The sequence below is a fragment of the Nylanderia fulva genome, unplaced genomic scaffold, assembly GCF_048542155.1.
Source record: "Nylanderia fulva isolate GAGA-0341 unplaced genomic scaffold, ASM4854215v1 Scaffold131, whole genome shotgun sequence".
Taxonomy (NCBI): Eukaryota; Metazoa; Arthropoda; class Insecta; order Hymenoptera; family Formicidae; genus Nylanderia; species Nylanderia fulva.
In genome coordinates this window covers 233,412-248,079 of record NW_028189529.1, presented here as the reverse complement: position 1 = coordinate 248,079, position 14,668 = coordinate 233,412, and the positions used below count along the sequence as shown (strand labels likewise).

Genomic DNA, 14,668 nt, shown 5'->3' with positions numbered 1-14,668 from the left:
CCCGAATTCTTCCGGATAACGAAAAAAATGCTTCCTCAAAATTGTCACAATTACTTGCTTCATTTTTGTCGAGTGACTCAAATTGCATTTGTACGTCATTGTGATCCGACCAATATTCGTTTAATTTATTTTTACGCTCTTCAAGTTGTGCTACGATCGGTCTTGCTGCGTCGCTAGTCATGCTTGCAGTCTGGTAGTCCAGAATAAATTTCTGGATGCCGTTGATGATTTCTTCCAACATATTTGAAGCTGCCTGATTGCGTGAATGATGTCAGCCAGCCGTTTGGAAGATCGTACTGTAGTAGATATTGCCTGTCGCGGCGATGTAATTTGATACCCCTATTGCGATACCTAAAGCTTACAGTGCGTTGAAGAATTTCGCCCGTTTGATTTCCGGGTTCTTCCACATTTTTCTTCCGAAGCACAGATGAACGGATAATAGATCCGGCTCAAAGGACCAACTTTGTTGCGTAATGATTACGCTGAAGGCATGTGCCCGCCACACGTGTCTCTGGAAGGAATGCGTCAGCGACGATGTGATCAAAAAGATTTTTGACTTTTCTTCTTTCACAATATTTATTTGCTTCGGTTAAAATACAAGCTAGTTTCGTTGCACTTAAGGGTATAACTGAAAGCATTATCGCGGGTAAAAATATACTGAACGCCTTTGTCGCAAAAACGCTTTCAGTTATACCCTTAAGTGCAACAAAATTACTACTAAGTTTTAATGCTATTTCTAACTGTATGATGAAGTATATTAGTATTTTTATGAGAGAGTTCTTAGCCTGACATAAAAAATCAGCTATTTTTTAGTTCGATTATTACGTTTTAGTGTTTTCATCGCCTTCCAATCTTCTTCGTCATTTTTGATCTTAAAGTAATATGATAAGTTATTCTATTATAAATTACTTTGAGATTTGATGAGCTTATAAGCCAGTAAATCACAAACAGTATTTGAGTTATAAATAATATATAAAATTCCTTGCTAGAATATTCTCTAGAAATTATGTATATTTTTCCTTTTTAAAATATAATAATAATTCTTATTTAAAATAAATTTCTTCTTCCTTATCTATAGCTTCTTCCTTATTTTATTTTATATATTTTAAAATTTATAAAATTATTTATAAAATTAAAATTATTATTAACAAAGTACATTTAAAACTAAACTTTAAGCTATAAATTGTATTTATCATATGAAAAAATTTCAGTTAAGCAATATTAATCTTAAAACTATATTTTAGAAAATTGAATTAATCAATAATGTTAGAAAACAATTGAATAATTAATTTACTTAATTTTTTCATGTTGATTATGAGTTGTACATAATAAAATAGTATATAAAGTTTATTTTCAAATTCTTTTTCAATTACAAAACTTAAATAAAATGCACATAAATGCACAAATTTATGCTTTGAAATTTCTTGAAATATCCTTTAAAAATCAATTAATTCTTCAAAGTAAAATTTAAAATTAAATTAAATTTTATATTTTAATATACCTATTGAATTAAGATTCAAACCCTATTTATTTCTTTAAAATCTCATCAAAGCGACTTTTTGTTTCTGATTTTCTCTTAGTTTATGAATATATTTGCATTTTAATTTTTTTTATATTATAAGCAAACTATTCTCTTTTGTAAACAAAGTAAAATTTTTATCCAAATTAACTAATTTAATTTTATTCAAATTATTAATTCTCTTTTCAATAAAAAAAGATTTTGTATAATATAAAAAGTTCGTTTTAGTTAAATAAAATTTATTTTAATTTTAAAGAAGAATGTGTGTGAAAAACTTGTAATTGATTGACAATTTTATAAAAATTATTTCGTTATAAGGACGTGTTAAAAATTTGTTTTTTTTTTTAAATTATGATTTGGCGTTGATCAATTTTATAAAAATTATTTCGTTATAAGGACGTGTTAAAAATTTGTTTTTTTTTTTTTTAAATTATGATTTGGCGTTGATCAATTGAATAAAGCGAGTTTTGTTATCGTCGAATCTTTTTTAATAAAAAACTTTAAACAAAAGGTGATAATTTCAATGAAAACTGCGCGTTGTTTCTCTTTCCTTTATTAAAAGGATCATATTGAAAGTACCAATTTAAAAGCCAGGGAAGTCTATATACCTTTTAAAATAGGATTCTTAATCGATTTTTCGTGATCTCAATGAAATAAAAAGTTCGAGATTAAATTACATATTGATTGCGGCATCAATTCGCAAATTTCGCAAAAGGTATAACTATACAGTTGAGAAAACACGAGGAAAAAGGAAGGCCGTCTCATATGACGATTGGAGGATGTGTGTGCAAGAACGATCTGGGTATTATTCTCTCAAGTGAATAATGGCTAATCGAATATTCATAGCTCATAATTAAACAGAGCAGTCTAGTCGTCGCGGCGTAACACCTTCATGTCTCACATCCGCGGATTTATAAAGTTCCGAGTATATAATACATAATTCATGGACACTCTCTCGCAATATCTGATCACTTATATAGAGTAAATTTAGCATCCTAAGATCACAATTGGATTAATATAATCTTTAATTTTAATATCTTAGATCATAACATTACGGTCGTTTAGATTACTAAATTAACTTATAAGACACTTATATAGTAGTAAATATAATAGATGATATCGCATATTTGGTGTTATATTAGTCGTTATAATTAAATTTATTAATCTAGGGAAAATAAAAAAATATATACATGTATACAATAAGAATATTTAATTTATTTTGCAGATTAGATGGTTGGCTGCTATTTTATTGATTATAACTTCAAAATATCCTTATATATGCTCATAGTAAAGCGGGGAACACACACTTTTGCATAGACGCTTAAGCGTAAGCATAAGAATCTTTATTGGTCTATAAACATATGCATAAGAAATTCAACCAATCGAATTTCTTATGCATATGCTTATGCGCTTATGCAAGAGTGTGTGCTTTCCGCTTAATTGTTAACTGTGATTTGAAATCAATTTAAGGCCAATTTCATCAAGTTGGATGATCTGACAGTTAAAATTAATAGGATGGTTAGGGTTAGGTTAGGTTAGATAACTCTTGGACATGAATGCTTGGTTTTCCTTAAACTCTATTTGATTTTATTGGTAATCCTACTAATTTTAACCGTCAGTTCATCTAATCTTGATGAAATTGGTCCTTAAAATGAGTAGTTCGTTGTCTGACTGTATTAAGGAAGAAATGTGAACAGTGATATGTTTTCTTCACTCAATGAAAACTGCAGATATTATTTGTAAACTGCAACAGCAGTATGATGAGAGTTGTTTTTAAGTCGAAGCCAGATCTATAAGTGGATAGATCGTTTCAAAAATAGCTAAATTTATCTCTGTGGATATGAAGAGCCTTCAGGTAAGCTTTTCACTTCAAAGATCAACGTCAATATCAAGGCAACTGATCGAATAATCGGAGTCAAAATTGCAAATAAGTTATATATTAGCCAAGGCTCAGCTCATTTTCAATCATCTATGAGTCACTGAATTTTCTAAAAGTCTGTACTCGCTGGACTCCACGTGAACTGACGGACTTGCGTAAACAGAATCGTTTGGAAATTTGACACATATAACTGTTGACGAGACACGAGTCCACTTTAAACCAGAGAGTAAAGAGTTTAGTGTTGGTGCAAAAGAGTGACTGCGTACAAGATCAAAAAGATTTTTTGCAGGACAGAATTCTAAAGCTTATTAAGAGGTAGACTGATTGTATAAAAGTGACGAGAGGATTAATTACCTACATTTTACTTTTAGTAATTAATTAAATTAAGTTAATTTGATTTCTAAAATGTCCATTTGCTTTTTAACTTTTCCACATATTTTTTTGATTATCAAAAAAACATTTGATCTAATCTCACATCTTTTGACAAATTAAAATCTCAAAGTTTTGTTTTATACTTGCGGAATATTGAAGTTATTAAAATCTCGATATTATTGTCTATGAAATCACAGATAAAATTAATAAAATCATAATAATCAGATAGAAAAAAAGGCTAATCTTCTATATTTAGACTTATTATAATAAATAAAGGATATGAATAAAGTCCAGAAACGGTCTAATATTTCGAAAAGGAAGTATTTTATAAAAAAATGTTTTAAACAAACAGTATAGTGTTTAACAGAACCCATTTAGTGATTTTGACAATTTGATCTTAGATGATATTACCAAGGTCATACCAAGGTCATCCTGAATTTTTTAAATAAAATCATATTTTTTTTATATAAATCGATTTCTTACAATATTCTATAAAAGGTTATAAGGAGAGGATAGTCAAAAAGTGAATTAATTTACGATATTTCATATTTTAATTTGACATAATCTTACATAAATTATGAAATAACATAAAATATTTAGTTTTCGATGATCTTACTTCAATACGTTTATGCATAAAATAATCAATTAGAATAAAAAAAGACAGTTGTTTTCAAGAAAAAAAATGTAACTACTAATTGCAAGTTTAATTTTTTTCTTAAAAATAATTGTTCTCCTTATACTAATAGTTGACTCTTTTCATTATTTAGTGTATGAAAGTATTGAGATAAGATCATCGGAGAATGAGTATTTTAGAATATATATATATTATATATTTTGTTCATGTAAGATTGTATCAAACTAAAATATAAAATATCTCAAACTATTCACTTTTTGGTCATTCTTATAATTTTTATGCCAAATATTACAAAGAATCGATTTATATAAAAAGAAAATATGACAGTTTCATTTTAAAAAATTCAAAAAGTCTTTGATAAGATTTCGCTAACGCCATTTAAAATCAAACTATTCAATCTTCTAAATGGAATCTTTCAAACACTAAACTTTTTATTTAAAATATACTTTTTAAATTCTTTTCCGAAATTTTAGATTGTTTCGGCACTTTTCGCAAACCCTGTGTTTTATATTAAATAGATCCTTCATCAAATAGATTATAAATATCTATGTTGTTGAAAAAGTGTAAGAAATATTTTTAAAATATAATAAAATGTTTAGAAAATTAACTTTTCTCCAAGCTGTTAAAATTTCTCTAAACGATAATATAAACCAAGGTTGTGAGTTTAAATTGACCATACTGGCTAATAATAAAAGGTTATTTATTGAATAGGCAACGTTTCGATCCTGGAATTGGGTCCTTTTCAGGCTACAATATTAAAACAAGTAGTCGTAAGTACAAAGAAAAAGAAAACGCAACAATTTTTCTCATACAATTCACGTAGATCTTAATAAAATTACGAAAGAGAAAAACCTTACCCATAAATTCGATGTGAAGGGTTACACAATGCGCATAATATTGATTGAGACTTATTTAAAAAATGTGAGGCACCTTAAAAAACGAAACAAATTCAAAAATAAAAATAAAAAATAATAAATAAAAATTAAAATTAGACAACGTAAAGAAATAAAATAAAATTACAAAATAAAAATTAAAAAATAATAAAAAGACTTACATATGAGAGCGTGAATCATGTGAATTCATGTTGGACATGTAATTAAAACCGAAATTAAAAACACTATTGTCATAAATAATATAAACAATATATTAAAATCAATAAGATAAAAAGGAATGTAATTTTGTAACGATATCACTACAGAATGCGTAGAAATTGGAAATGGTTTGCTATTATGAATGTGCTGTATACTCTAACACACAATGCCATTGTTAATTGCTCGACCGTCATTCCCAGTGCCTCGACACACGGTGCTCAGATTAATTGCAGAGAATCTGTTACATACATGTGCATTCGTCAATCGAGATGCGTCTCGCGATTATTGCATGCCAACGACGAATATTACAACAGACAAATAGCTTGCAGCTAGTATTACATTTATATAGCCATTCTTTTTCGCGTTTTAATTGTCCAAAAAGTTGCATTTTGTTTGCAAAATTTTCTGAACAATAAGAAATATGATGTACTTATTTAATGTAGCAATATTTTATTATTTTTGTTACAACTAAAAATTATATCACAAAGATTAAATATTTAGAAATCGTAAACAACCAAACTGGGCAAAAGTATTAGTTTATTCAAAACTTCTTCATTACGTTTTGACCTTTGTTTTAGGTCTTTATCAAATGAGCTAAAAAAAGCGATTGTAAGTTTTCTCCTATTTTTTATACGTTTTCCTCTTTATTGTCTTTGTTGGCGTTCTTATTATATATTATAAATTATAATTTTATTTTTAATTTTATTTATAATTTTAGTTTTAATTTTATTTATTTATGGTTTTCATTTATTAATTCTTTGTAAAAATTTTTAATTAATTTTCGGTATAAAATATTTCTGTTGTGAAAGCTGTATAATTTAATACTTAGTGCAGAGAAAAATTCTCTAATATTTAGTTCATGTGATAAGATTATTTACCAATTGAATTTTTTTATTGAAATTTCTTGCAATTTTTATTGTATTTTTATTGTATTATTGAAAGTTTGCAATCACTTTTTCCAGCTTATTTGATAAAGACCTAAAACAAAGGTCAAAACGTAATGAAGAAGTTTTGAATAAACTAATACTTTTGCCCAGTTTGGTCGTTTACGATTTCTAAATATTTAACCTCTGTAATTTTATTTACTGGCGTTTTTTGGAACTTATTTTCATCTGATTTGATTTAAAAATTATATATTTATATATGTGTATATATATAATATATATAATTATATATAATATATTATATATATAATAATATTAAAATGTAAAAATCTTAAAAAAAGAAGAAAATAAAGAAATTAACTGTCATTATTTAGTTATAAATGTATATATATATATATATATATATATATATATATATATAACATCATGCATCCTCTTTATTTATAAAAAAAATTTATTTATAATGTTCACATACTTTATAATATTTATAATTGCACATAATATTCAAAATTGATATAATAAAAATAATAATTATATGTACCATATATAAAAATGTTTATAATTAATGTGTATAACAGGTATATAATACATTTATATACATAATACAATACAATATATATTCAGAAATAATTATTTACAAATATCAGATATTTAAAAATTGTTAATAAATAGAGAGAAATACTATGTTGCTTTTGAAATATAAATTACTGTTAGAGTAATTTTGTACTTTTTATACTTATATTTTCAGATCTCGATGAAATTTCGTCGTTTGGACGTAGGCCATGCATCATTATAATGTCTGAGAACGCTATAACTAAACTTTATAATTTTGGCAGCAGCTGCACAAAACATTGTCACGTTTTAAAATAGCCTCGAAAAATCTTCTATATGTTCTATAATCAATATCTTTAAAATTCTATTTTTTATTATTAATTGATTTTATATATAATATCTTATATAATGTGAAACATCTTTTTAAATTTGTTTAAATATAATTGTAGTTTAAAGCTACAACAAACTTAAATTCCATTTCCATTATCAAAAATTTATTACGATTCTTAAATCATAATTTCTAGCTTATTACATTCCTATCTATGGTATATTATTAATTTATTATTAGTTCAAGCAATTAAACGCTCGGCAAAAGAAATGGATTACAAATTAAAAAAATACTCTCGTTATTTGTTTATGATTTTATATATACTCTATGCATATAAGTATCGCGTCACTTATGTCACTATTCTTCAAATGCAGAAAATTTTTTGTAATGATTTGCGTAATGATTAACTTGCAACTTCTCATTAGGAAGTCGATTATCTAAAATTGGCCTATCCAATTTTATGCAACCAATCAAATCACATTCAATAAAAAGAATACATGTGCCGATGTATATAATAAAGAATTTAGCGAAATACCACGGTCTAATTTGCAATAAATGTGCAAACGTTTATTATATTATTATCGTCGAAGCAAAATTAAATCAATTATTTCTCAAGGCAATGTGTATCGTGTTTAAGCGTTCTTATTACTTAAGTTGTGCTCGTAATAATTCCACTAGTATGTTCCTGTACGTACAAAACGCAAGACGCAAAATCTTATATATGTATGTATGTTAAAGCTAGCTTATGCGATTATTCGTAGATGCAGACAAGCGGTCTCTCGTGATTTACGGATTATCTAATCTCACAGATACCTTGTCTCATTATGCTGAAACAATCGTGTCTTACTGTTGCGTATTATAGCAGCATAATTAATTGTTGGCAAATATTATAAAATTTTCATTCTAATTTAAAATACAATTCGTAATAACGCCCAGACTTATCAAATAATTATACATATATAAACTCGAATAATCGAAAAATCCCTAATACTAAGAAAAATTATGTCATTACTGATAAATAACATTTTACAGTCAAAAATTATTTTAATTAGATAAAGTGTTTCTTATTTTAAGATGCTAAATATGATGCCGCAAATTTTATTAGCACATCAGATTTCCACAATAATAGAGGTTTAATACGTTAAAAAATGGTTTTTTTGAGATAATAAAGATATTTTTGTAAAAAAAAGTTAACATTATCCGGAAAGTTTTATTATATTATAAACGTATTGTTCATTCTTTTTTTTTTATTTTTTTTTATTTTAATATCTATACACTGAAAAAAATTTTGTTAACTTTCGTTAGATTTAATATGTTATATTTAATTTAAATATTTTTACATGTTCAATTAACAAAACAATATTTAGTTGGTTAAGGTTTAATCAAGTTAACAAATTTTTTTTTAGTGTATATTTAGTGAAATCTATCATAAGTTACACTATGTACGTGTGTATATGGATAATCCTAAATTATGAGCATTAGTCCTACAAATTATGAGTATAATTCGTGACTTCATTATCATAGACGAAATATTTGTTACCTTAGCAAAACTTTTTTTGGTCGAGAGGAATCAAGTGGAGATTGTGGCTTTAAAACTTTTTTAATTTAAATCTTTTCTAACATAATTAAAAAGTAAAATATCAAAATACAAAAAATTGCATTTTGAAAGGAATGAATATTCATGACATCTCTGATCAGAATTTACAGATAACATTAATCTTTTTCACAAAAAATCTTAAATATTGCAAAAAGATATTTTTTGTATATTAAACCTCAATTATTTCAAAAACCGTGCTGTTGAAAATTAACTTGCGACATTGTTTTTAGCATTCAAAAGTCTAATAAGATAAATCGGATCTATAACACCTTATCTGGTTTAAAATAAAAATAAAATTTTTTTTAAGTGTAATTGTTTATCAAAATGTAAATAATATGTTCTATTATATAAATTACATATATTTTTTCAAACATTTTGTAATTATTACATAAAAATTAAAAAAAAAAAATAAAAATAGTCAATCGGTAATCATCATAAACTGCAAATAAGTCATCATTACACAATTTTTTTAAGATCTTTTTTCACATTTACTAATTTTATGAATATGCATATCTAGTCAATAAATATGCAAAAATTAGAGAATTTCTTTTTTTATTTTAAAAATAAGTAAAATATTAAATAAATAATTTTACGTGGCATTTAGCGTATAAATTTTCACAAAGCAGAATGTAATAATACGTCAATATAGCAAAGTAAATGTAATATATTTACTTTGTAGATGATTCATGCATCTCTTATCAACTTTTTAGCTTTATCAAATTTTTATTATTAAATATCTTTATTGTGTATATCATTGTATTGTTATTGCGTTGAAATTTAATTTGATTTTTAATATTAAATAATGCAATGATTGTGACTACGTTTTTAGTTTCGATAAAAAAAGGTTTCTGTCCCAGAATTCACTAAACAATATCGCTTTTCTGTCATATGGAGATCTCTAAAAACTCACCTTTAAAAAAAGGTAAAAAAAGGCGACCAGTTAAGGGCACGCCATTAACAAAAATTATCCATTGCAAACCCATGTACAATAGAATTGTATGAAAAATTATCGATTATAAACCCATGTACAATCGTAACAAAAGTAATGAAATAAAAAAAAAATTGCGCCAAGTGAAAGTAGAAACTTGTACCAGTGGAAAATTAAAGTTGCAGACATATATAGAGCCGTATAATGAATCAATAAAAATTTAAATTTGCAAAGGTAGAATTGTACCATAAAAAAACTTATCTTTAAAAAAAAAAGATAAACAAGATGCCAAGTCCATGCGCCATGTGAAAAAGTGTTAAACAAAAAAGTATTTTTAAGTAAAAAAATCTATCAATTGACAAAAATTTATGTTCTAAAATTAATATCTCTACAAAAAGTAATGTCCAATTATTGCGCGAATAAATAAACATTTTTATAAAAAATTAAAATTTAAAAACTTATGCAAATTTAAAATTAATATAAAATAAAAAAATTTTAGTTAAAAAAACTGGGCGCGCTGCAATGAGTTTAAAAGTAACAATTTAATTTTAATATCATTAGAATATTATTTAGCAACGCGCCCAGTTTTTTTAACTAAAATTTTTTTATTTCTTTTTATTTTATATTAATTTTAAATTTGCATAAGTTTTTAAATTTTAATTTTTTATAAAAATGTTTATTTATTCGCGCAATAATTGGACATTACTTTTTGTAGAGATATTAATTTTAGAACATAAATTTTTGTCAATTGATAGATTTTTTTTAATTAAAAATACTTTTTTGTTTAACACTTTTTCACATGGCGCATGGACTTGGCATCTTGTTTATCTTTTTTTTTAAAAGATAAGTTTTTTTATGGTACAATTCTACATTTGCAAATTTAAATTTTTATTGATTCATTATACGACTCTATATATGTCTGCAACTTTAATTTTCCACTGGTACAAGTTTCTACTTTCACTTGGCGCAATTTTTTTTTTATTTCATTACTTTTGTTACGATTGTACATGGGTTTATAATCGATAATTTTTCATACAATTCTATTGTACATGGGTTTGCAATGGATAATTTTTGTTAATGGCGTGCCCTTAACTGGTCGCCTTTTTTTACCTTTTTTTAAAGGTAAGTTTTTAGAGATTATATCATTCATTTTTGTATATGATAAGCATCTTTAAATAAATAAGCAAATTCAATTTTTCTGGCATTTTCTTATTTTAGGTACATATATATCCAATAATTAATATACAAAATTAAATATTATTCATCACACAATTTGTATCAAAATAATATATTTTTAAAAATTTATTTTAAATTTATTTAATCATTTTTATCATTGTGATTGTAGTGGCAAGGATTTTATTGCTCAGTGTCATTGCAAGCATCTGGCCTGTATATACCATAATATATTGTGTAATACATTGGCTAAGTATGACAATATGGATTTTGATAGATTTCCATGGAATATTGGAATTTTGTCGGACTTGCAGTCATCCACCACATATGCAGCCTACAATTAAAGAACGCATTTATTCCATATTATTTGCTTCCGTTATTGGCATAGTGCACATTTTTATATATCTCAATGCTGTAGATAGCAAAACATTTTGAAAACATCTATCTTTCTATGTTATCTGCTTTTTTGAAAATATTGCAGCAAATTTATTATGGCAATATGCTTGTCCTCCTGCAGTTAAAGAGGCTTAGTACTTTAATATAATCTTTATTATTTGTATCATTTCCTTTTTCTTGGGAATTACAGCAATGCTTTTGTACTATATTGTCTTGCATCCCTCAAAAAGACAACATACTTCAAACGCACCAGTTCAAGCAATGTAACTTTGATATTTATTTACTTTAAAAAATGAGAGATAAACTATACAATATGCAATTAACCTTATCTTATGACTTTTATAAATCTTATGATAAAATCTAACTCTCTCTTAATCTTTATTATGAAAAGAATCTCGGTATTATATGAAATAATTTCATTGTAATTAATAGTTTAACTTTCAAAAATTTTGCAAAATAAAATAACTCATACATTGTATTTCTACCATATATATAAAAAAAAGATAGGTAAATATAAATAAATAAATATATATTTATGATATACAATAAATAAATATATATTTATATTTATATATATATATATATATATATATATATAAAATGTTGGATTTTTATTATATATATATAATTTAAAAAAATCTTTTTTATATGCTATTGAATTTTAATACATACAATTTTGATTATATGTATTTTAATTGATTATATTTATAAGTATTTTTATATTATCTTAAAAAGACTGCATAGAATTATTTGTGCGACACTCTTATATGTATGTATAATTAATAGGGACCAACTACACATTTTTTTTTCCACTGAATAAAAACAATCTCAATATTAAAATTAAATTATAAAAAAGATACTGTGATATTTTATTGATGAGAAATGTACATTTATAATTGTATTAAATACAAAAATAAACATGCCATGAATTACTATATATACATATTTTCATAATTATCAAACTTAAAAATATAATATTGTTACCAAAGAAGAAAGCACTATTTAAAAACTCTAAAAGTTCATAATTTGTTAAATTAGTAATTAAATACTGCATTTTGTATAATTTTTAAGCTTTATTCTTTTATTTTTCTTTATTTAATTGAATAGATATTAACATCCAATGTAGCATACAGATTAAATTAACAACCAAAAAAATAAATCTTAACTTTGAAATATATTTTTGTTTCTTTTAAATATCAATCAACTGGATTTTGTACTACTATTAATATGAATTCTTTATCTGGTGCCATCATAATTTTATGTTTTTTGCTACGTATGCGCAAGAAAGTTAAATCATTTGTTGGATTCAAGTCACGTACGACAGAACGAGCTTTATCTGACAATTGACTTATCAAACCTGCGTATTGAACTGTTGTCGTATTATCTAATGTTGACTTTATAGGAATACCTAAAACAAATATAATTTTATAAATTTTTGTTTACAACTACAAGTAAATCATGTCAATGATCTCATGTAATACCTTCTGCATTCACCACTATTGTTCCAACTACCCTTTTATGAGACTGAATTTGTTTCATAGTTTCTTCAACCTCTTATAAATTATTTCATCGAAATTTATTAATAAAATTTTTATTTTAAATATTCCAATAACGGAAGCAAATCATATGGAATAAATGCGTTCTTTAATTGTAGGCTGCATATGTGGTGGATGACTGTAAGTCCGACAAAATTCCAATATTCCATGGGAATCTATCAAAATCTATATTGTCATACTTAGCCAATGTATTACACAATATATTATGGTATATACAGGCCAGATGCTTGCAATGACACTGAGCAATAAGATCCTTGCCACTACAATCACAATGATAAAAATGATTAAATAAATTTAAAATAAATTTTAAAAAATATATTATTTTGATACAAAGTGTGTGATGAATAATATTTAATTTTGTATATTAATTATTGGATATATATGTACCTGCAATAAGAAAATGCCAGAAAAATTGTAAAATAGTTCCTATAGCACTGATATTAGATTTATCTTGTTAAGCTAATCGAATGCTGCGATGATAACTAGCCATTGCCCAACCCATGCTCACAAGTGAGCTGATAATGCTACCTGCTTGATGTACAACTGAAAAAAATATAGAAGCTAATTAAGAAAATTATTAAAAATATATGCATACTCATACATAGGCATTTATATAATTGAAATATTATTGAAATAATAGCAAAATATCTGATTTTGTATCACAGACTGTAAACTTGCACATAAATTATTATAACAATAAATTTGCAAATAATAACATTAAAATTGAATGTAAAAATTGAAATTGAAAATTGAAAATATCTAACCCCGCACGCTGTCAATATAGCGGAGGGCAACTATCGCCGTCTGTTGTAAAACGTGCGAGATGGACATTTCCAATACATGCATCTATTCATGTGTTGTGTACGTGTGATATATGTGTGCGCATGTGTTGTATACGTGTGAATACGTATAGCACGATACTACTATGTTTGCGTGGTCGTTGATGACGGAGACGTTTCTTAAAAGAAATTTTTCATATTTCGACTTTGCATTTATATATCTCTGCTTACAAATCACGTAGAGCAGAAATAAAGACACTTTTATTATATAATTCGAACTCAATCTATCGATTAAGTCTAGTATAAACTCGATTGCTTCAGCTGTTATTGAGGATTCGAAATTTATAATAGACTCAAATGTCCGACTCGCGTTAAGATACACGGTGTCTCGGCTACGCCCTTAACTGGTCGCGAGACACTACCGTGTCTCTTGATCTGTATTGCCTTCTATAACCCCCTAAGATTGTCAAAGGTTTTACCGTTCCGTAATCCCTGACTGATCCACAACACGAAGGCGGGCGTAATAACGCCATCAGGAGTCTCGTGGAATCGCATGAAATTGAATTTCATACCGTAGAAAATGACGAGCCACAAGAGGGCCATTCTAGCCTCCAGTGCCCGACGTAAAGTATTAGCTATGAGGCACATACCGTAGTGAAAGAGGACGGAACGAGAGAGGAGTCGACATAGGTACGAATAAATTTTCCACTTGCTGCGCGCGCGACGAGTTATGGCCCCTGCACACTGGACGTGATCAGCAGTATCCAATGAGAGCTGCTCTTCCAAACGTCATATCCTTTACAAGGCTTGGATGTTTTTCGTAAAAGTTTGCCAAATTTTAACAACAAACAAGTTATTTTTTATTACCAGAACGAGTTATTTCTTCTAGTTGTTTTTTCTAGTTTTTCTAAACGCTAAACACAAATTCGGTTTCCAAATTGCTCTATCACGTCACAATTTTGAAAAAATAAAAACCCCTA

The 14,668-nt window shown here is 26.2% G+C and overlaps 1 protein-coding gene and 1 long non-coding RNA gene across 5 annotated transcripts in view; both read right to left on the bottom strand.

Annotated features, from left to right (window-relative positions):
- The window catches only part of LOC146724445 (uncharacterized), a 67,009-nt gene that overhangs the window by 31,641 nt on the left and 20,700 nt on the right, over nucleotides 1-14,668 (bottom strand). The window lies entirely within an intron of this gene.
- Nucleotides 12,542-13,984, bottom strand: LOC146724446 (dynein light chain roadblock-type 2-like). 2 transcript variants are annotated; one of them, XM_085479885.1, is made up of 4 exons: nucleotides 13,674-13,984; nucleotides 13,297-13,452; nucleotides 12,835-13,169; nucleotides 12,542-12,761 (listed from the first exon to the last, which is right to left on the bottom strand). In XM_085479885.1, exons 3-4 carry the CDS (start codon nucleotides 12,890-12,892, stop codon nucleotides 12,550-12,552), a joined length of 270 nt encoding a protein of 89 aa, XP_085336011.1. In that variant the 5' UTR covers nucleotides 12,893-13,169; nucleotides 13,297-13,452; nucleotides 13,674-13,984; the 3' UTR covers nucleotides 12,542-12,549. The 2 variants fall into 2 exon arrangements, with proteins under 2 accessions (XP_085336011.1, XP_085336012.1); XM_085479886.1 differs by lacking the exons at nucleotides 13,297-13,452; nucleotides 13,674-13,984 and having other exon boundaries at nucleotides 12,835-13,270.